Raw genomic sequence first — 21,188 nt, forward strand, 5'->3', positions numbered from 1 at the left:
GAATGTACATCAAGCCTTTTGGGGAAACAGTTCAACGAGTAAGAGGGCTTTGGGTTTGGGGTGTTTTTTGTTTTTTGGGGGGGGGGGGGGTTGAGATTCTGGATATGTGCGACTAAGAACAATTCTGTGACTCTTTTTTAGAGGCAGGTAGCTCCCGTGTCCCAACTGAACTCTGCTGGATTGCTCTCCCTGATACTCTCTTGCCTTTTCAGCTGACTGCAGTACTATTTCTTTGCTTTGATCCTACCCACAGCATGGAGGTGCAACCAGAGCTACAAATCTGCCGCTGCTCAGAGGACTGAGGTCATGGCAAACCCAGTGTTCGGTCTAAACATGTTGCTGCAACGTGGCGCAGCTGATGCAAACTCACTGCTTGCAGGTCGCGGACAAGCTTTGGATGAGGTAACTGTTCTTGCAGGCTTTATGCTGGATTTTAGGTACCATCAATCCTCCTATAGCTGGTGTGGGCATTGTCCAGCTTTGCCAAAGAAGCGGCAGCTCCTCAGCAGGGAGTGGAGAACCAGCTTCATGGACACTTCTGATTTGGGAAGTCTCGTCAGATCCGTTTCCGTGTCCCTATAGATCCACGCCTTTGTAAAACAGTTGCAGTTAAGGCAGGTAGAGATTTGTGGCTTTGGGCTGTTGGATGTGGCTGGAATTGGCCAATGTATTCAAAATCTTGTTTAAGAGGGACCAGCCAACATCTCATTTCTGTAGGAAACCAGGCTAAAAATAGGAAAGGAACATAACAGACTTTTTTTTTCCCTTGACCTCCCTCCCCCCTGCCCCAGCTGGGAATGAGCTTTTGTCCTCAAATCTGAGGCTTAGAGCTCCTGTCATTTGCTTCTGGCCTCCAGATGTAGTCAAGGCACAAAATGTCTTTTGTCAGCTTTGCAGAAGAGGCGCAGGAGTGTGGTCGTTGCAAGCGGATGATGTGCAGAAAGATATGCCAGGAACCATATGCTTGCTCGTGACGGCAAGATGAATTTCGGGATGGGGCCCCGCTTGCCATGGGAAGAGCAAGCCCATCTGCGGAAGAGTGCAGATGGGAACGGTTTGGGGCTCCCAAACTGCAGAGCCGGGGCATTGGTTTGGAAGGAGCGGACTGAAGAAATTTTGTGAGCTCAACTCTTATCCGCTCCTCGGCCGGCAGCGCTCGGGGCTGAGTCACCGGCTCTCAGCATCTCCTCCCTGCCTTTTCCGCTTGCTTTCTCCCTCTCGACGCACCCGTGTGACCATCCCCCTCTCCAGCCGGAGCTTTTTCCCGTCAGCGCTAATGGATATGGGTCTTCTGTTGGCTGCAGCGACGCTTTGATGTCCTTTTTCTCTGTTGAAGGTGAGACGCTCACTTGGCCTGCTGGTTGCACGCTGGTGTCTTCTGTAGGCACCAGCACGGCTTGGTTTTGATACATGATATGGACTATAAATATAGGGCAGGTCTCGTGTTACCTTGAACCTGGTCCAAGGCAGCGCAGACGATCTGCGCTCCGCTGCAAAGCAAAGTCCCCCGGGTTTGTCGGACCAAGAGATCCCCCGTGCCAGAGAAATGACTAAAGCCTTAAGAGGCCAGACCCATACGCGCTGCCTTGGTCAGGTCTCCTCTGCGGGTGTCACCCAGACATCTGCTCCGCCACGGGCACGTCCCGGAGTCGAGACGTTGCACGTCGCCCTCCCCTTCTTCCCAGCGCTTTGCTGCCCGCCGGGGTGAGTTTGGGCCGTGACCACCCACGCCTGCCAGCTCCGGTGGCCGCTCTGCGCTGTCACCCCTTGCCAGTGCCTGTGGCAAAGCTGGGCTGTGGGTCTGAGCTGAAGTCTTGGCTCTTTGGTGCCAGTGGGGACTGTAGCTGCTGATTTCGGGGGGGGGGGGAGCCAAGAGTCGCTCCTCACCTTGCTCGGCCGCGGGGAGCGAAAGGCCGGCGGCGGCGCAGCGTACCGGCGCGGGGGGGGATATTTTGGAGCGGGGGGGGGGACATCCTTGCAGCCTTGCTTGCCCCTGCCAACTTCGGAAGCGCGAGCCCGCCCCGAAGCCGGCGTCGGCTTCAGCGGAGCCCCCCCGAGCGGGTGCAAAGGGGGGGGGGGGGGATGTCACCACCTCCCCGCAGCGAGGAGGAGGAGGAGGAGGAGGAGGCAGCGGCAGCGGCGCAGGCCGGGCGCTGCGGGGAGGAGCGCGGAGCGGCTGCCCCGACGCCGCCGGCATGAGCTTCCCGCGGCCGCTGCGGCGCTCCGCCAGCCTGAGCCCCGCGCGCAGCCTGCGCCTCGTCGTGCTCGGCCAGGGCGCCGTGGGCAAGACGGGTAGGGGGGCGCCGTGGGCAAGACGGGTAGGGGGGCGCCGTGGGCAAGACGGGTAGGGGGGCGCCGCGGCGGGAGCGGGGGCGCCGCGGGCTCCGCGGAGCTGGCCGCGCGCGCGGCCGGAGTTGCGTTTCCCACGGGCGCCGGCGGGTCCCTCTCCTCGCTCGCCGGCGAATCCTTCCTCCGCTGCAGGGGGAAAAACGCTCTCGGCGGGGGGGGGGGGGTTCGGGGGTCCTCGCGGCGAGCAGAAAGCAAAGTCCGGTTTTGGAGAGCTAAAGCCGGAGGGGGGGATTCGGGCTTGTCAATGCCTTCGCGGCGCTGTGCGACGAACGGAGCCGAGATGCAAAACCCTCCGAGCGGGGACGAGTTTGGCTGAACCCCGTCGGCGCGTCGGAGATCGCGACCCGGCTCTATACATCGGCGGTGGGGAGGGGGGGTAACCGCAGCCCTCGCCTTGCATCGGCTCCCACCTCGTGCCGGTGATCCTGGGCCGTGGAAACGGTGCCGTGCTTCGGGGTGGGGGGGCAAAGCGCCGCTTGCAAAGACAGACGGGCACTGGCGTGCCGGCTGCGGGAATGCCGGCTGTGGGAACGCGTGGCCAAGCTGGAAAGGAGCCGAAGCCTAAGCGCTTCGGGGGTCCCCAGCAAGAGCCCGCCGTGGGGTTATTCCTGTGCTGGCTGGAGGGAAAAAGTTCCTTATATGGCCCCTTGGACGGGCTTAGGGCCGTCTGCCTCCATCCACCCCTTCCGACTGGCAGCTGCCCGGGTGCTCTGGCGCTCGAGCCAGGTTTTAATCGAATTCCTCCGGCTGCTCCTGCACACCAGCAGCACGCGCTCCGGCGCTGGCATCAGGTGCTTTCTGGGAACGGAGACGGACCGCTCTCGCCCTCCCCGCTTCCGAGACAGTGCCACGGGCTCTTGGGTCACGTCGGCCGAGCGCTCGGGCCAAGCGACGGGCGTGTTTCCCCCACGCGGTCCCCGCGCTGCTCTCACTGCGCTGCTCCCGGCGTCTGCTCGCGGGAAGCGTTGCATCCTAAAGGATGCAACAGGAGGAGGAGGAGGCCACCTTTGGATGGAGCCACCAGGCTCTTCCCACGGCAGCATGGGGCTGGAGCAAGGAGGGCCCATGACTTTCACCCCCAGGGAGGTGGACATGGTGGCTGCAGTAAAATGACACGTGCATCAACCTGTGCGGCCTCAGGGCCAAAAAACACCATTCATCAGCCTCCCCTGTGCTCCAAAGCCCATCTGGCTTCTTAGGAGTGGTGTTTTTGGGTGCGTGGTCGTGAATTTGGGAGGCAGCGCCAGGCTCTCACGCGTGTGGTGGCGTCCGTCCCACTGCCGGGACGCCTCTCGCGGTTCCCTGCCGGGCCTGGGGCTCAGCTTCGCTCCCGTTCGTTCCCAAGTCACCACCGTTTGCTTTGCTGATCCTAACTGGCTTTTTCTGCTGTGTTTTGGGGTGTTTTTTTGTTTTTTTTTCCCCCCCAGCGCTGACTGTAAGGTTCATCACCCGGAGGTTCATCGGAGACTATGACCCAACGCTGGGTAGGTAGAGCCCCTCTCTATCACCACCCTCGCTCCCGCAGCCTCAGCATCCCTCTTCCCATATTTTCCGATGGTCCTCTAAGGCAAAATCTGTGGCAGAGACATGGTCGGGGAGGGAGGCGCCGGGGCTGATTTTCTTTTTTTTTTTTTTTTTTTTTTCTTTTCTCCTTGTATTTGGGTTTGGGGGGGATTTTTGAGCACCTGCTTTTTGGAAACCGAGCTGCTGCGGGAACATCTCAAAAACCAGCCAGTTGCTGGCCATGCATCTTCTTAGGTTTTTATATGTATATATGTATATATATATATACACACACACACATATCAAATATATATATTTATCTATTTATTTGTTTATGTATTTATTTATTTAAATATATTTATATAAATATATTTATATACTTGCAACGGGGACATGTGGCGGTGTCAGAGGCGTTTGCAGCGGGTGGCAATCTGCCGCCCCGGGGTGGCTGGCGACCAAGCCGGTGGCACCTCTCACGGGCGCTTTTCTGTCCCCTCGTCCCCCAGAAATGATTTACAGGCACGTGGCCGTGATGGACGGGGACACGGTGCACTTCGAGATCCTCGACACGGCGGGCCAGGTGAGGTGGGAAGCGCGCGTGGGTCTCCCGGCGTCCCCTCCGGCGGGGCCGGGGGACCCTCCCGCGTGACCGGCGTGGGCGCCCCGCCAGGAGGAAGACTCGCTGCGGCTCGAGGAGAAGATCCGCTGGGGCGACGCCTTCGCCGTGGTCTACTCGGTGACGGACCGCTGCAGCTTCGACGAGGCCGTGCGCCTCTGCTTCCTCGTCCACCACCTCCACGGCGGCCCCAAGCGCGGCGGCGCTGGCGGCGGCGAGCAGCCGCCCATCGTCATCGTGGCCAACAAGAAGGACCTGCAGTACGACCGCATGGTGCCCACGGCGGAGGGCGAGGGCCTCGCCACGGCGCTGAAGCTGCCCTTCCACGAGATCTCCACCCGCGACAGCTACGAGGAGGCGGTGGCCGTCTTCGGCGCCCTGTACCGGGAGCTCGGCAGGCAGGGCCACTTCTCCCCGGGCTCCTTCAAGAGGAGGACGCCGTCGAAGCTCCTGGAGAAGATCCCCAGGATGCCGGCGAGCTCCGCCGCCGCGCCGGCGGGCCGCAGCCTCAGCTTCAACTCCTTCAGGGACTACATCCCCGAGTGAGCGGCCCGCGGCCCCCGGCATCTCGGAGACCTTTCAGAGTCCACGGAGGGTTTGGGGGTGGTGGTTTGTTTTTGACGTGGATCGGCCGGGACGATGCGCCGTGTCCTCACCTCCTTCCTCCTCTTTCTCCTCCCACTGCTCGCGCCCCAGATGCCCGTTAACCCCTGGCTTTTCTGGAGAGAAAGAAAAAAGGAAAAAACAAAAGAAAAAAAGGCATTTATTACCCTTTCGAGCTCCCCGGCGCTCTCTCTCCTTGGACGCCGCCGTAAATAAAGCACAATAAGTGCATCCCCCGCGGGTGCCTTTTGCAGGCCCTATGGGGGGGGGCTATGAAAAATAATATTTAATTTAATTTTTTTTAATTCGTTCCCCGGGGACGGTTGTTGTTTTGGGGGTTTTTTTGGCAGGGTTTCGCCGCGTTTCCCGGCGATCCAGCAGATGGGGATAGCGGCTCAGCGCCGCCGGGCTGCTCCCGCTCTCCCGCGCCCAGCGCCGGGGTGGGGGGGCAGAAGAAGTGCCAATTTTTTTTTATTTTTCTTATTTTTGGCAAAGCCAGGCGTCTCTCTCTCTCTCTTTTTTAAAAAAAATAAATCAAGGCGCCCGCGGCGGTGCGGCTGAGGCGTGCCGCCGAGTGGTCCCGTCCCCGGCACCGTGGGGCTTTGGGAAAATATTGATAGTGAGGGCCGGCCCGCGGGAGCCTCCGCCCGGGGAACCGCGCGCGGCGGGGATCAGGTTTTATTAATTATTAAAGAAGTCCCTTATTACCCACGGTTGTTGCCAGTCCCGAGACCTTGTCCGTAGCGTCGCCGGGGGGGCAAAAGTACCGCTTCTCCCTTCTTTTTTTCAAATTTTATTTATTTTTTATTTTTTCCCTGTATTTTAGCTGGCGCTCAGAAGCAGCAGCGCTTTGCGGTGCCGCAGCTTCCTCACAGGTGGATTCTCAGGTGTCTAATAGGGCTGATCCCGAGCTGCCGCTGCCACTCAGGCACCTGTTTTTCCGGCCGCAGCACCTGGGGGCAGTTTGCATTAACTCCTTTTTTGGGCTCTTCCCCTGGGAATAAGTGCCCTGCTGTAGCCGAGGGTGAGTGCAGCCCGGCAGGGGCCGAGCGCGGCGGCGGTGGTGGGAGACACCTGGTCTTAGGTATCACTCTTGGGCGCCTTCGGATCAAATAGCCTCGGCGAGTAACGTCCTCGGGCTCCCGTGGCTGCAGCCGGAGCTTCGCTGGCGCACGGGGGGAAAACAAGCAGCTTTAGCCTCCGCGGCGGCGGGGAAAAGCTGCCAAAGGGAATTTTTTTTCGCTTTATTATTGCAAAGAGGGATTGAAGCTTAATTTTTTTTTTTTTCTTTTTGCACTCTGTTGTTCTCTGCTTTGGGAGGGAGGGGAGTAACCCGAGGAGGAGCGGTTCCGCTCTCGCGCGCGGCCCCGGCCGGGAGTGCGGAGGCAGGAGGCGAGCGGAGCCCCGAGCCGCCGGGGCGCCATGCCGCCGGGACGCGCCAGGCCCCCGAGCCAGCCGCTGCCGCCGCTGTGGGAGCCGGCCTCGACGGAGCCGCGCGAGCCGTGGCGGGGCGCCGTGGCCTGCCTCGGCGTCACCGTCTTCTTCGCCCTCACCATCGGCGTGGTCTCGTGGCAGGCGGCGGAGGCGCCGCGGCGAATCTGGCTGCTGCGGGGCCCCGCGGCCGGCCTGGCCTGGGAGCGCCGCGCCGGCGCCCTGGTGCTGCTGCGTCGCGCCGGCGGTGCCGGGCGCCCGCTGGCCGCCGTGGTCCTGGCTGCCGGGGCGGCCGCCGGGCTGCCACTGCCCCTCGACAGCTGCCGCCCCGACGGCGGCCGCTTCTGCGGCGCCTGGGATGAGGCGGCCGAGCTGCACGTGTCCCTCGAGGAGGCCCCCGGCGCCGCCGAGTGCTACGGCCTCGCCTGGACCCCGCTGCAGCCCGGCGCCGTGCTCAAGGTAATGGCGCGGGAAAACGTGGCCCCATGCGGGAAAAAGCAGTCCCATGCGGGGAAAAAGCGGCCTCAGCATGGCCCCGTGCGGGAAAAAGTGGCCTCAGCATGGCCCCGTGCGGGAAAAAGTGGTCCTGTGCTGGAAAAAGTGGTCTTGGTGTAGCCCAGCATGGGAAAAAGTGGCCCTGCGCGGGAAACAGCGGCCTCAGCGCGGCCCCCTGCGGGAAAAAGCAGCCCCCACGCAGGAATAAGCAGCCTCGGTGCGGCGCCCGCGGGAGACACAGCGGCGCCGGGCTGGGGACGGGATGGGTCGGGCCAGGCGCCGAAATAGCCACCCCTCGCCGCAGGGTGCCTGCGTGCTTGCGTGCGGGTGGGATAAATCAAGGCTCGGAGGGGCAGGGGTGGCCCGTGGGGGGGAAAAGCTGGCGAAGGGTTTTTTTTTTCCGACCGCAGGCCCAGGGTGGCTGTTCAGCGCGCTGAGATTTACGGGGGGGTTTTTGCTTGCGTAGCCTCTGCTTTGCCTCCTCGGCAGGGGGGAGAAAAAAAGCACCTCTTCAAACAACGCCTAGGGAGGGAAAGGCAGGAAAAAAAGACAAAAGAGTCGGATGCCGTCGGGATGCTCCCCGGGCAGCGGGCGAGGGAACGGGATGGGGCGCGCGAATAGTTTCTTCCTCCTCGGCCAAAAATTGCCCTCGGGTGGCGATTCAGCCTGGCAGAACGTTCCTGTTTCGGAGAAAGCCAGAAATCTCAAGAATAGGGTTTTTTTTGCTGTTCTGTTTTTTTTGTTTTTCCTCCCTAGCTGGTGCAAACAGCTGAGCTGAAACCCGGCCCAGCTCTTCCGCGCCTCGAAGATTTCCACTTTAATAATTCAGCTCTCCTTTCGCCGGCCCTCGGGGAGACTTAACCTCTTCCTGCCTCCCCGGCGGGAACGAGCCCCGCCAAGCCGGTGGCCCGGGGCCTCGGAGGCAGGGAAACGGGCAGCGCTCGGCATTTGGGCCTTTTAAAGCGCTTTGGCTTGGGATGGGGCCGTGCTCCGGGGGGTTTGGCCCGCGCAAGGTGCTCGGTGCTCTCCGGCCTCGGAGAAAGGGGTTTTTTTTCAGCCGGACGCTGGTTTTCAGCATCTTCCCACCAGCAGCTCTAACTATTAAAACCGGCTAATTTTAATAATTGTTGTCGCGTGCGGAAGTGAAGGATTTGGGATCCCTGGGGCGCTGGGTATCATGCAGCGGTGTTACCGCCGGGACGTCAGGGTGTTTCATATGGATTTTCTTTTCCTTTAAGTTCCATCTATCTGAAACCATAGGGTGTTGGGGGTATTTTGCGTGTGCTTTTTTTTTTTTTTTTTAAAGCAAACTAAATTTGAAGGTTTTTTGTTATTCCCGTGGCGGGACTTGCGTGTTCCTCCAGCCAGCTGCGCGCTGAACTCTGGCATAAGGGCCAAAGGGAGCAAAAGTAGCTTTAGATTAAAAAATTAAGACTTTTGTGGTCCTAAAGGCAAGCTCCAGAGTTTTGTTAGGATTTTTCTTTTCGTTTCCTCCGCTCTTCCCCCATTTCATGCCCGCCGCTTGATAATTTCGACTAACCCCGCGGCTCGGGGGGCGGCCGGGGGCAGCTCACGGCGCTCTCCCGCGCCGCAGGACTGCTTCTCCATGGCGAACGTCTCCTGGTACGGTGGCGGCGGCGTGCGCGCCCCGCGCTGGCTGCTCAACGCCGTGGACGCCGAGCCGCAGCCCTTCGTGATCAGCGACTTCGGCCGGAACCCCGGCGGCTACGGGCCCGTGCTGGAGGGATACTTTTTGGGATCGACAGGTGACCGCTTCCTTTATTCCTCCGTTTCCTATCGCCGCTGGCGCGCGAACGGCAGCCGGGCCGCTTGGATCGGTCGGGTTTTTTTGCCTGCTTCCCTGAAGATGCTGCTTCGACGCGGTCCCCGGGGCTCAACACGGTCCCACAAGCCCTCCCAGCTACTTCTCGCCCTGTGCCCCAACGGCTTGGACTTTCCCGTAGCGTTTTTATGCCCAGAAGCGTTCCCAAACTGGGGTGCAGGAGAGGAGGCGCGGGGACACGGATCTGCCCGCTCTTGGCTTCGGCAAGAGCGGCATCAAACCTCGTTGCAAAAGGGAAAAAAGGGAAAAAAAAAAAAAACCAAGCCCGTCACGGGGAGCGGATTAGCGCCGGGGCGAAACCACATGAGCGGGCTCACGAGGAACGGGGCCAAACAAGCCATCCCGTCCCGTCGCGGACAGCCTGACAGCGGCCGTGTGCAGCGGCGGGAGAGAAGAGCTGGGAAATGACTGCGACGCGCTGTTTTTTCCCCTCCCTCCCCGTTTTTTCTCGTCCCCCCCCCCCCCAGGCGTGACGGTGACGGTGGCGCCCGACCTGCCCCTCTTCCTCTCGGTGGAGAGCGGCAGGCGCTTCTGCCTCGAGAGCCCCCCCGGCAGCGCCGCGCCGGCCCTGCGCTACCGGCTCTGCGCCAGCGACGACGTCGCCGCGGCCCACCGGCACGCGGGCGGCCAGCTCGCCCCGGCGCCCCGGCGCCCGCCCGACGCCGCCCTGCTGCGGTAAGGCTGCCCCCGCCCCGATTCCGGGCTCGAAACCCAATTTCCGCCCCCGCCGGGGTTCGTCGCCGGCGGCCCTGGGCTCCGCCGGTCCTCGGCGCGGGTGCCGAGCGCCCCCGTGCCCACGGCGCCGCCTCCGCCGCGCAGGTCGCCGATCTGGTGGTACCGCGGCCCGGCGGGCTCGGCCGCCAAAATCAAGCGGGGCCTCAGGGCCTTCTCCAACCGCCTGCAGCGGCACCGGCTCAAGGACGGGCTCCTGGCCCTGGGCGAGCGCTGCACCGCCGCCCTCGCCGACGTGGTACGTCGCGCCCGCCCGCGGCGCCCGGCTCGCCGCCGCGGCGCTTTGCAGGAGCCGGTGCCGTACGCTGGGTTTTCCTTCTCCCTCGCCTCTGCCTTTCCGCCCCGCAGGACGGCTGGAGCGTGCCCGCGGAGAGGAGGAGGCGGCGGCGGCGCGGCGCCAAGGAGCCCTGGGACCTCTCCGCCATCGAGCCCATGAAGCTCTCCATCACGCTGTCCCCCTACGCCGGCGTGGCCTCGCCGCTTTTCCTGCGGTCGCTGGGGGACGGCGCGGCGGCAAGCCGCTGGCTGAGCCTGCGCCTGCGCCCCGAGGGCTCAGTACGTCGCACCGCCCCTTCCCGGCATCCTGCCTCCCTCCTGGGAAAAATCTAGCCCTCCCCTCCCCAAAAATGCCACCATCCGTGTCCTCTGCCGCAGGTGCCGCTTCTCTCCCCCTGGAAAGGGCAGCTCGCCGCCCGCCTCGACGCCACCAGCGAGGCCGCCGTGAGCTGGTTCGTGGCGCGCGCCGGGCGCCTGCGGCAGGCGCTGGGCGCCGAGCACGCGGCGCTCGAGGGCGCCGAAGGCAACGCCTACCTCGAGCGCGGCCTCCAGCCACCCGGCCGGCTGCGGGGCGACGGCTACGCCGAGGCGCTTGCCGCCGTGGCCACCCGGCTGGGCAATGGCACCATCGTCACCGCTGGAGCCAGGTGGGTCCCCGGCGCCCGGGCAGGAAGAGGCTGAGGGCAGCGTTGTTCTCAGATCTCCCCTTCTTCCTCCTTTAGGAGGTTTTTTCCTTGATTGTTATTATTATTTTATACTTTAGAGAGTCAAAACGCCCCCGGGTGCTGCCACCTTTCCAATGCAACCAAGACACTTTTCCAATGCATCCAGCACTAGAGCCTTGGCCAACCCCTCCACATTGGCGATGGCTTGTGGCAGCAAAAAAATGTGGTTTTCTTGCTTTTCATCCTCGCGTAACCCACAGCGGGGTTAATTCATGGTTGTGGGGAAACGTGGTGCTGCTTCCGTGCCGCTTCGGAGCGTGGCCGCTGCGAGGAGTCAAAGCGCGAGCGGGGACTTCTCGGCAGCCGAGGGTCAGCGGTAGCGTGAAGAGGATTTATCAGGGCCCCCAGCCGCCTTTCTCACGCGCTTCGATCTGGGGAAAACCCCGCTGCGAGGAGGCCGCGCCGCCCCTTGTGCCCCCCCAGGTCGAGCCACCTGCCGCTCTTCGTGCGGATGAGCCCGCTGCGCGCCGACTGGAGCCACGGCGGCCTGAAGGGGCTGGTGCCCGCCGCGCTGCACTACAGCCTCCTGGGCTACAGCTTCTTCGTCCCCGACGCCGTGGGTAAGGGAGCGCCATCTGCCACGTGGGCACGAGGGGGGACGCGGGATGGGGATGCGAGCGGCGTCTCGGCTCGCCTCTGCCCGGCAGGAGGGACCCTGGCCGACGAGGCGCCGGCGGACCAAGAGCTGTACGTGCGGTGGCTGCAGATCGTGACCTTCCTGCCCGTGATGTCCTTCAGCACGCCGCCGTGGGCCTGCTGCGACGCCTGGGTACGTCCCTGCTTTCCCGCTTGGGGTTGCACCCCCCCCGCTGCGTTTGGGGCACGTCGTGGCTTAAATCCCTGCCCAAGGCTTGCTGGCTACCCACCAGGTCAGACCTTCGCACGCTCTCGCCCTCATTTTTGGCCCAGATTGCCTGGGTCCCGTGAGCTTTCCCCGCTTGCTAAGCGACCAAGTCTCTCTGCCAGCAGGAGAAGACTTCGCTGCTTTGGTTAAAGGCACATATTGCCTGCCAGCAGCTGTCCCCTGACCCTGCGGGTCATATCTAAGCAGGCTTTACCCACCGTACCAAACCTGCTCGCCCCGCGTTGTCTGGCGCGACCTGATCGGGATGTTGCAATTCAGCGGTTCAGGCTTTTGTCCCTTCCTGCAAGAAATATATACTTTATATATACATATATTTATATTTCTTTTTCTTTCCTGCTCGCCTTGCTGTTTATCGGATGCAGGAACGTGCCGTGTCTTTCCCCGCAGGTCCTGAATCTCACCAGGCAATGCATCCAGAGGCACCGGGACTTTGTGGCTCCGCTCATCGTAAAATACAGCCAGGACTGGGTGGAGTGGGGATATCCCATCTTCCGGCCGGTGTGGTGGCTCAGCCCCACGGATCCGGCTGCCTTCACGATAGAGGACGAATTCCTCATCGGAGATGAGGTGAGAAATAGTATTGGGATACCCGGCGCAGGTTCATGAGGAGCTTGTCCTCGTTTTGGTACAAGAGCGGCTTGCGTTGCTGAGTTACGTTTGCAGATGTGGGCAGATGTTGCACCAGGCTTTCCTCCCTTTCCAATGCCTCTACCCCATGCCGCCACAGCTGGCTCAGGCTTGGGAACAACAATCCTGCTTTTCTATAGTTTTATTTTCTTTTTTTTTCCTCTTACCATCTCTTCCTTCATCGTCCCGCGCACCCAGTTCTGCACGAATACAGCTCAAAGCTTCAGCTGTTCAAGTAGCTTTAAATTTAAGCTAAAGCAGCTAGGTTTTTTTTTCCTCTCAAATAAGGGCTGTGATTTTCTTGCAAAATTCTTCATTTAGGGTCCTGAAAACCTCTTTCCGTTTCTGAAGTGAAATAATTTATCAGGAATAATTCTAGGAACTGCTTTTTTTTACCTTGCAGCAGCAGGGAGAAAAAGATCTCAGGACCCCTCTGCCAACCAGGCGACTTCAGCAATTTAGAAGTGTTCTTCTGCCATAAATCAAAAAAAGGGAGATTTTGAAAACCATTTGAGGCTCTTGGGCAGCTCAGGAGCTGGGAAGGGAGGGTTGAGCCACGCAGACAGCAGTGGGAAGCAGAAGGGAAGGAGAGGAGGGAGCAGGACGTGCCACCTCCATTAGCACGTAGATATGACAGCAGCTCGGTGCACGAGTGCTGGCAAGCTGCGGGGCGGGCGGTGCGTTGGCACGGGAGTTATCCGTTCTTGGCCTCTTTCCTCTTTGCTGTTTTTCCAGTTTTTTGAAGCCCTCCCTTCTGGCAGCCTAGAGCTAAAGCCTGCTGAGGGAAACGGGGGCTCTTCTCCCATCCCCAGCAATGGGTTGATTTCTGATTGCAAGACAAGTTTCTGCTTGATTTCTTGCAAGATTATATAGGACTAACGGATTAAAAACAGTGACGCTGAAGTGTCTGCACTGCAGGGTCGTGGGAGCAAAGAGAAATTCCCAGCTCTGCCATGAGTTTCCTATGCGACGTGGGCACGGCAGGCTTTCCTCGAGTCTAACATAACCTTCATCTGTCCTGTCTAGCCTGATGGAGCTGCCGTAAGGGGTGTCCCATGCCAGCCCCATCCCATCCGCAGCACCAGGCACCGTTACTCACCGTGATCGTGCTATCTACACCTGCTCCATCCTGCTCAACTTGCCTGGAAACGGGAGTGTTGTTGTGTAGGAAATACCAGCTTTCCTAAGTTTTCTTATTTTGGATTTCTAGTCCTGGGTTTCTCTGTGGTTGCTCATGTCCGCCTTTGGCCTCCTGGCTTGCTCGGAGCAGCTGGCGTTGCCTTCAGGTAACCCCACCTGTGCTGAAAGCGCTTCTCTTCTTAACTGCAGGTCCTGGTGGCCCCGATAACCGAAAAAGGGCAAACGTGGAGGGACATCTACCTGCCAGGAGAAGGGTGCCTGTGGATGGACACCAACACGGCCCAGGTGTTTGACGGAGGAACTGTCCTCAGGAATTACTCCGCCAGCCTTGCAGAGGTGCCGGTTTTCGTAAAGGCCTCCTAAATTTGCAGACCGTCGCGGCTTTCCGATGGTTTACCTCCTTCCCACGAGAGCAGCGCTGGCCAAATGTGCTCTCTCTTCCTTTTAAGACGAATTAACCCCATTTGCACTTTTCCAAGAACTTTTTTTTTTTAATTTCAACAGAAACTGTTCAAATCTTTTATTATTTGCTATTATTCTAAAATAGCAAAGATACAGTAGGAGCTTTGGCACAAATATACATCCACGCAGAATGGCAGCCCATCTTTTTCCAGGGTTTTCCCAGAGAAATGTTTGTGTGCATCTGTTCAAGCGGGCGCATTCAGCATTTCCAGGTTCTTGGCACCCCGGTCGAAGATGCTGCCCTGCCCAGACTGTGGATTGCCCAAAATCTGAGATAAATGAACATCAGGTTCTGCCAGGATGGGACTTCTGCATTAAAAAATATATATATAAAGAAAGAAGATATATATAGGAAAATGTGTGATAGATGTAGATGTGTGATAGCTCTATTTATGTGCGTGGACATTGCATGTGCTGAACTCTACCTGCTTATCCGATCCAATTCCGTGTATGATCCACCAGGAGAGTCTTTGGTGGTGAGAGACCAACTTACAGGATAATGGGAAAAGCGGGTAGACTCCAGGTCTACTGGAGGCTGCTTTCTGGTGAAGGAAAACAACTCAATCAAGGCAAGAAGCAGGTCTAACAGAGCGTGGCGTCGACAGACCGCATGATGGCCCACCTGGAAAAGAAATACTCGAAGCGGACCAGTCCCAAGTGGCTGAAGAAGTTCGTGCAACACCGGCTGGCATCACCTACCTCTACAGCTTGCAACGCTTCAGCTTGGGGAAACTGCACCATCCCCACCCGATTTGGTCATGTCAAGGGGAAATGCCATCGTCGTTTCGGGCGAAAAAGCCAGAAAACAGACGGTAAAGGACAAAGATGTGCAGCGTGGCAGCAGGTAACGCAGGCGAGGAGCCTCGTGCGCTGCTGACAGGCTGTGGGGGGATGCACGGCGTTGGGAAGCTGGACCTGCAGCGCCTTGGCCGTGCCTTTGGGAATGGCCCCGAAGCATTTATTTTGGGAACCAGCAACGTTGCTATCTGAAGCACGTGGCCGCAGGGGCTTGGCTGCAGCGTCTGGAACGGGCAGAGCTGCCTGGCAGCCCAGGAGGGCGCAGAAATACCGCGATTTTCGGCGGCGTTCGGCGTTCAGCAGGATACCTGTTCCCAGCGGCTGGCAAACGTGGGACGTGGCGAGAAGCTAGCGACAGCAAACACGGCTTCCCAGTGCGCCCCAGTGGCTCTGCCCAGGGGGGTTGCTGTACTGGGGGGAAGGAAACTTTAACGGCACTGTTGTGACTCATGCACCATCTTCGCTTTCTGCATCTCCCCTGCTTCAGCTTTGCCTCCGTTGGCAGCAGTGCTCACTGTGCCGCTCTGCCTGGAAGCAAGGGAGCAGATTCGCAGGCAAGGTGCAGTACACAGCTCTGCTGGAGACGGCTTGCTACCAGCAGCAGCAGCTTGGCCAGGGGGACTTTTTCCTCAAAAAAAAGCTAGGTCGGAGGTTTCTATGCTTTACAGAGAGCCTTCAGGGTGCAGTGGAGTGTGAGGGATCCCAAGCACCGCAGGGGACAGGCAGGATGAGAGTAGGGGGCAAGAGAAGCAGGTCACGTTGTGCTCTAACGCGGGGAGGACTTGCACCAGCTCCTCCACCCTCGGCATCCTCCTCTCAACACAGCGGTGGCCTCTTCACCCTTTGGACATCCTGTTCACGCATCTGGTAAAAATAAGCCCGAAGGGTCCGGGCTCAGTGCCTGTTGTTGTCTTGTGTGTTTAGCATGCACAAAAGGGCCCGGCATCCACCACCCATGGAGGCACCCACTCAGCCCAAGCGAGGATCTCTCCAAAATCCAGTTCAACCGCAATAGCGAATGAGCAGGAAGAAAGCTGAGGCTGCTATGGAAAGCTTGGGGAGGAAGAAACCCAAACGCCTCCTTAGAAGCAAGTCTCCTCCTCTAGCAGAGCTTTTCCTTGTGTGCTGCGGTGTGGCTGCGGGTTTTAGTTTACATCCAGGGCGCTTGCACGGAGATGGAAACTTCACGGCTGTTCCTCCTGCCCGTTGCCACAGTTCCCGGCTGTGCGGAGGGGTCCTGGCAGCGGGGGCAACCGCGGGAAAGGGGGCCGGCAGGAGCGGCGCGGGCTGATCCCACTGCTGCCATCTCCCTCCAGGGGAGGGAAAGCGAGGAAGCGGACGTGCTTTTTCCAGCACTGCCAAGGCGCTTAGTGGCGGCTGGCTGCTCTTTGCAGGCATGGTTTTTTTTTTTGCTCTGAGAACAACCCGGCACAAGCGGAGCTGGCAATGCCAGGCCGGGTTTGGCGGCGTTATTATTTAAACAGAAACGCCAGTCCTCGGGGCTCGCTGCCTTTCGCTTGCAGCGTTTGAGGCTTGTATAAATCACACTTCTCGGGGAAGCGAGGGCTCGGCTGAGGCTCAGCTTCGATTCAGGCACTTGACCTGAAGCGACCTCGGAGGATCTGGATCTCGGTTTTTGAACAAAACCCCGAATACCTCTGGCGGCAGGCGGCCGCAGAGGAGACGGCGTGCCTGTCTCCTCCTGGAGCACTAATGGGAGATTAAATCACTTCAGATCCCAGACCGTGCCAGCACTTCCCTCCAGATCCTCCTCAAGGTCAAGCTTATTACGCTGTCGGGGAAGGAAGGAGGCTGGCAGCAGAAGACGGCAGCTTTTTGCTATTCTTGGCGTCTGGGAAAACCACTAACTCAAACCCAGGTTTGGCGGCTGGCTGAACGCTAGGAAAGGAGCAGCCCGCACCAGCACGTGATGCAGTGATCTCCCCTTTCAGGCCAGCAAGTTGGGAGCACGTTTCTTCGCCGGGGAGGAAGGCCAGGCTCAGGGGCGCTTCCCTCCTCTTCCTCCAAGCACAGAAAACACCCAAGCGCAGAAAACCCACCTAGGAAGTTAAATGTTTTATTATTACTGAGCAACGCGGCACGTTCTTCGGCAACGCTGATATCGCTTCACTTCTCCAGCCCGGTATTTCCTTCGCCAGATCTGAGCATGGCCCGAAGGGGCAACTCACTGACTCCCCTGCGGATCCCCGTAGCTTGTGCTTAAGGCAAGTTTTATCTTTAAAAAGAAAAGAGAGAGACGATGTGTGATGTCAAGTCCTCCGGCAGCCTGTTTTTTTGTTTTATTTCCCCCCCGGCTTGTTGCCCTCTCTGTTAATCGGATATGCCTTATTTCTGCAGTGAATTTGCCTTAATTCGAGTCGCTGCTGCTTTGACGGGGTTTGCGCCGGCGTCACAGGACGACGGGAACCGGGAGCCTGCCGGAGCGCGACCCCCCTCGTCGCGACCCGCGCGCTGCCGAGCCGTTTCGGGGTTACAGCGGGCGTCACAGGGCTCCTGCCGGCTGCCGGCGTATTGCGAATCCGTTTTATAGCTTGGGCGCAGTCGGATCCTGAAGAACATGCGTGGACTCATCAAGACGCTAATGAAGTGTTTAGTGATGTAAATGTAATTTAAAGGCTTGGCCCCCTTTGGTTTCAGCGTGCCTGGGAGCTATTCACCGTGCTCTTCCCCTCGGTTCCTATTCTCGGCGCCGGCGCTGAAGAGGCACTAACGTTTTCCCTTGCTAAAGCAGTTCCAGGAAACTAATAGCTTGACCCCGTTTACTCATGCTGCCGGGAAAAGTGGTTATTCCCGGGAGCTTTTGTGGCTTTTTTAAGCCCTGCGGATGCAGCTGGTGCTTCCACATGGCTCAATTCAGGTAAAAACAAACCTGACCTCGCCAGAAGTAGTTGAATACCGCAGGCACGGTTGGAAGAGTAACTCTTTGCTGGCCCGGGTTGTTGCAACTAGTAGCTGTGCTGGCCGACCTGAGACGCCCATGAATTTGGGCAGGGAGAAGTGGTGAGCAGCCAGGGCATCCGAAAAGGCCGGCAAAGCAACCGGTCGAGGACACGGACGTGTCATCCAGGGGCCGCTTTCAGGAAGGTGCTTCAGCAGCCAACCACCACTTCGTTGTCATCGCTCCCGACACCTGCTCCCGAGCCACAAGGATGTATGAAAATCCCTCCTTCTGTTCCCGTTCCTACAGCTGCGCCCTATGGAAAAGCCCGAAGCTGCAACTCCTGCGCATGCTAAAGGTTCATATAATAGAAAACAGAAAGAATCTAACATACATTTTTTATTTCCATTCTTTTAAGCTAATTGTCATGATTTTGTCGGGGTGAGAAAAATGATCTACGCATGAGTTCGAGATCTACTGAGTTGGATAGGAATTAAATGCATGCTTAAGTAATTTCCTCAAATGGGGTCTCTGTGACTATTAATTGATAAATGCTTGCAATTTTTAATGAACTATGATATGCAGTAAAAACAAAAATACTACCAGCACAAGCTCTTCTAATATTTATTCTTGGTTTTAAGCACTTTATTTTACTCCGCTCCCTATGCTGTTGCTTTTCCCCTATGCAACAAATACGTTTGCATATTTTCCAGATATATTTATAAATCTTCCAGACTAGTAGAGTAACTAATGATTTGGGCAGGTCTCCTCATAAGAAAGAGATTTTTACAATGCTCATGACTAATGCGCTCCTATTGCTATATAGATTAAAAGGCCCTGCCCCTCTTCCCGCTCCCTGGAAAAGATTGTAGGGCTTCTGCCCCAGGGGGAGATTTTTAACTGTTTGCAAACCTGAGAGCTGGGCTAGGCGACCTTTTGGCTATGTAAATATTTTTTCACCCGTATCCTGTCCTCTGAGGTTTACACTTTTGCGTTTTGTTGATTTAGGGCACAGGGGCCGTTTGCTTTGCAGGAAGACGGTGACCAAACTTTGTCCTTTGTCAACAAGGGGCTGTTGTGCTCCGGTTTCCGGGGATACCCGCCGCGATGCCACGCGGAATCGGATTGAAGGACTGCCGTGGTGGTGGCGGCGGCGTTATGGGCCACGGCCAGCTGGGCTGCAGGTCTGCCTGGGGCTGGTCAAAACGCCCGACAGGTACAGAGGCTTTCTGAAATCACAGGGTCACGCTGGCTGTTTTGAAGTCACCCTTGAGGCCTTTTTTCTTTTTTAACTGAGGGGAAAAAAATAAGGTGCTCAGCAGTTGTGTCTTCTGGTGGGATTCCCTGGCTATAGAAATCCCGCTGCCTTTGCTCCGATCAGCAAAAGCTGGTTGAGACGGACTGGCGCTCTCCAAAAGTCAGTTCAGGTACAGCCAGAGATACCTAGGGCTTGGAGGCTTGTCCTTCTCCTAAGGTTTGGCGTGATCTGAAATCAGATTGGACTTTCCTGTGCCTTTTATTATATATATATATATATATATATATATACACAAACTTAGTTGTAAAGCATCTCTTAAGCGGATGCGGCTGTGGAGGCTGTGCCCTGCGAACTGCTGGTCCCGCAGGCCCCGCACGGATCAGCTCCATCTCCTCCGCCGCGGGAGCCGCTTGCGGAGAGCCGAGCTGGAGGGTCTCACCTGGAATAGCGGCACGGTGCCGTTGGCGTGGCTCAAATTTGGCTCCTTGGGAGTGACCTGTGTGAGCTCTGGGTGCCTATTCTGATTTACGGCTTTATTCGTGATCACGGTTTCGTGGACGCTCACTTTAAATCTTGGTCGCGAGCGCTGAGCGATGCTGGGTCCAGCGTCAGCAAGGGTCTTTGCACCTCATTTCTCTGATGCGCGTAGCTAGTGTTGGAGGAATGTGTCTTGGCCCTGGGGAAGCTTTTCGACAAGGGTCCCCCTCTCTGCAGATAACCTGCTGTGTGACGTGGCCCCTGGCCGTGATTGCCAACATGCAGGAGCCCTGGAGAACATTATATTGCCTAAAGCCTTAAAAAAATCTGGCAGGCGGGTGTCACTGTGAGTAGGTGGTAATGGATGTGAGAGGCAGAAGCACTCCTCAGGGCTGTCCTCTGGAAACGCGCTCTGTTTAAAAGGCATCAGCTTGCTCGTAAAACACTGCCCTTTCTGGAAGAGGATGAGCTGCTAATCGGTGGGATTCACTGGGGATAAATCGTGCTTTGCCCTGGAGCGAAGCCAGGATGCGTGCGTTACTGAGGGCCAGGGAAGTCGCTGGGGTCCGGACCAGCAGACTGGCGCACGGTGAGGTCAGGGGGTCTGGATCAGAGGGTCTGCTCTCCTCTCCAGCCAGCTTCAAGCCCCAAGGCTTGAACTTTTCCTGTGGCTCATGCGTCTTCTGTTTTAGGCCTGCAAGCACCCAAAATACAGCAATATTCCCGGTGGAATAACTATATTTGTCTTGCGGGAGTCATTCGCTATCACATGTCCTCCCAATTTTGCTTGCTAGAGGAGAAACGTACATATTGAGGACTCCCATGGGGCTGTCTGACCCCTTGATTTATGAGTTGGGGGAGTGTGGCAGGGAGCCAGGCATACCTAAACGTGGCACGGGGCGTGCAGGGGGCACCAGCATGCTTAGTCCCACACCAGCGCAAGCTGCGCTTACCAGTTCGTTATCCTCGCCCGGGCCGATTAATGTCTTACTTGGTCGTGTTGCCCTGGTGGGCTTGTGGAGCCCCTCGCTTTCACGCGGGCAGCCTTATACCAGCAAGCACCTGCTTCGCAAATCCGCACAAAGACACAAAAATGCCAAGAAGATATTGCACATGCTGCAAGATATACAGATGTTGCAGAAAATATCTACTATCGCATCTGGTAAGATCACCCACCCCTTCCTCCAGCCCTGCTCCACTGTGCAGACTGGAGCAGAAACTAGTGTCCTACATTGTCTGGGATTGCTCCGTCGGGGGCGTCGCTCTCCATCTGGCACAGGTCGGTGGGACGGAGACGGGGTGGATGAAGCAGAGTCTCCCAGCGAAGGTTTTTTCACCTCCTTGCACTCCCTCTGTATTCCCAGCACCCACCCAGCCCCTCAGTGCCAGCACTGCCACTTGCCCTCAAGGTCTGCGCTGGAGAGCGGTGACTCGTGCCCTGAATATCCTCCGACTTGATCGCCTGCTGCTTCACACCAAAATATAAGGTAAGCGCAAAAAAGGCAAGTGAGGAATGTCCCAAGACCTGCCTCCGGGTCTGGGCAGCCCAGGAGCGATGGGTTTTTGGCATGGCAGGTCCCACGCAGTCCCTTCTTCAGAGGGCACATTAAAATCCCCACTGCAATGAAGAGTCACCTTTGACTACCATTTCCAGAAGCCGAGTTAGTAAGAAATTGGTTGTATTCAGGAGGCCAGAGGTCTCAGCGTTTCCTAGAGCAAAGCCATTGAATAGAAACCACCGAACGCTTGTGACGCTGGTGAGGACAAACTAGGCGTGCAAAAAATATGTTACAGTACCTTGAGACTGCCACAGGAGCAGGCTCTAGAGGTCTGATTCACAGGCCGGTCCCGTTTCCCCCTTCTCTGAAGTTTGCCAGATTTATGCTTTGCCCTGTTGTACCAGGTCTGTGTGGCTCCCACCTGCCTGTTCTGTAACTCCCACTGTGTTATCTCCTATCCCCGCACCTTCACTCGACATATTTTTGTGAAGGTGGTTTTCTGAAAATTAACTGGTGGTGACATCTAGCGGAGAAGCGTATTTCAAATATTAGCGATGCACCAAAAATCACAGCCTTGGATTATTTCCTAC

The 21,188-nt window shown here is 57.9% G+C and overlaps 2 protein-coding genes across 3 annotated transcripts; both read left to right on the forward strand.

The window, feature by feature from the left end:
* Positions 1-1,083: 1,083 nt before the first annotated feature.
* Positions 1,084-5,027, forward strand: LOC106482201 (ras-related and estrogen-regulated growth inhibitor-like). Of its 2 annotated transcripts, XM_067295495.1 has the most exons (4): positions 2,153-2,292; positions 3,777-3,833; positions 4,359-4,432; positions 4,523-5,027. In XM_067295495.1, exons 1-4 carry the CDS (start codon positions 2,196-2,198, stop codon positions 5,012-5,014), a joined length of 720 nt encoding a protein of 239 aa, XP_067151596.1. In that variant the 5' UTR covers positions 2,153-2,195; the 3' UTR covers positions 5,015-5,027. The 2 variants fall into 2 exon arrangements, with proteins under 2 accessions (XP_067151597.1, XP_067151596.1); XM_067295496.1 differs by lacking the exons at positions 2,153-2,292; positions 3,777-3,833 and adding an exon at positions 1,084-1,336.
* A 1,466-nt stretch (positions 5,028-6,493) lies between these two features.
* Positions 6,494-13,622, forward strand: LOC106482200 (SITS-binding protein-like). Its single transcript, XM_067295331.1, has 10 exons — positions 6,494-6,961; positions 8,592-8,763; positions 9,308-9,515; positions 9,660-9,810; positions 9,921-10,127; positions 10,227-10,495; positions 10,997-11,133; positions 11,221-11,342; positions 11,826-12,005; positions 13,395-13,622. The coding sequence occupies exons 1-10, from the start codon at positions 6,494-6,496 to the stop codon at positions 13,566-13,568; spliced, it is 2,088 nt and encodes a 695-aa protein (XP_067151432.1). The 3' UTR covers positions 13,569-13,622.
* Positions 13,623-21,188: the final 7,566 nt, after the last annotated feature.

This window comes from Apteryx mantelli, chromosome 4, assembly GCF_036417845.1.
Source record: "Apteryx mantelli isolate bAptMan1 chromosome 4, bAptMan1.hap1, whole genome shotgun sequence".
Taxonomy (NCBI): Eukaryota; Metazoa; Chordata; class Aves; order Apterygiformes; family Apterygidae; genus Apteryx; species Apteryx mantelli.

Coding starts and splice junctions, on each gene's coding strand:
- LOC106482201 (XM_067295495.1), top strand. CDS start 2,196: ATGAGCTTCCCGCGGCCGCTGCGGCGCTCCGCCAGCCTGAGCCCCGCG. Junction 2,293..3,776: donor GGGCGCCGTGGGCAAGACGG/GTAGGGGGGCGC, acceptor TTTCCCCCCCAG/CGCTGACTGTAAGGTTCATC. Junction 3,834..4,358: donor AGACTATGACCCAACGCTGG/GTAGGTAGAGCC, acceptor CTCGTCCCCCAG/AAATGATTTACAGGCACGTG.
- LOC106482200 (XM_067295331.1), top strand. CDS start 6,494: ATGCCGCCGGGACGCGCCAGGCCCCCGAGCCAGCCGCTGCCGCCGCTG. Junction 9,811..9,920: donor CCGCCGCCCTCGCCGACGTG/GTACGTCGCGCC, acceptor TCCGCCCCGCAG/GACGGCTGGAGCGTGCCCGC. Junction 12,006..13,394: donor AATTCCTCATCGGAGATGAG/GTGAGAAATAGT, acceptor TCTTAACTGCAG/GTCCTGGTGGCCCCGATAAC.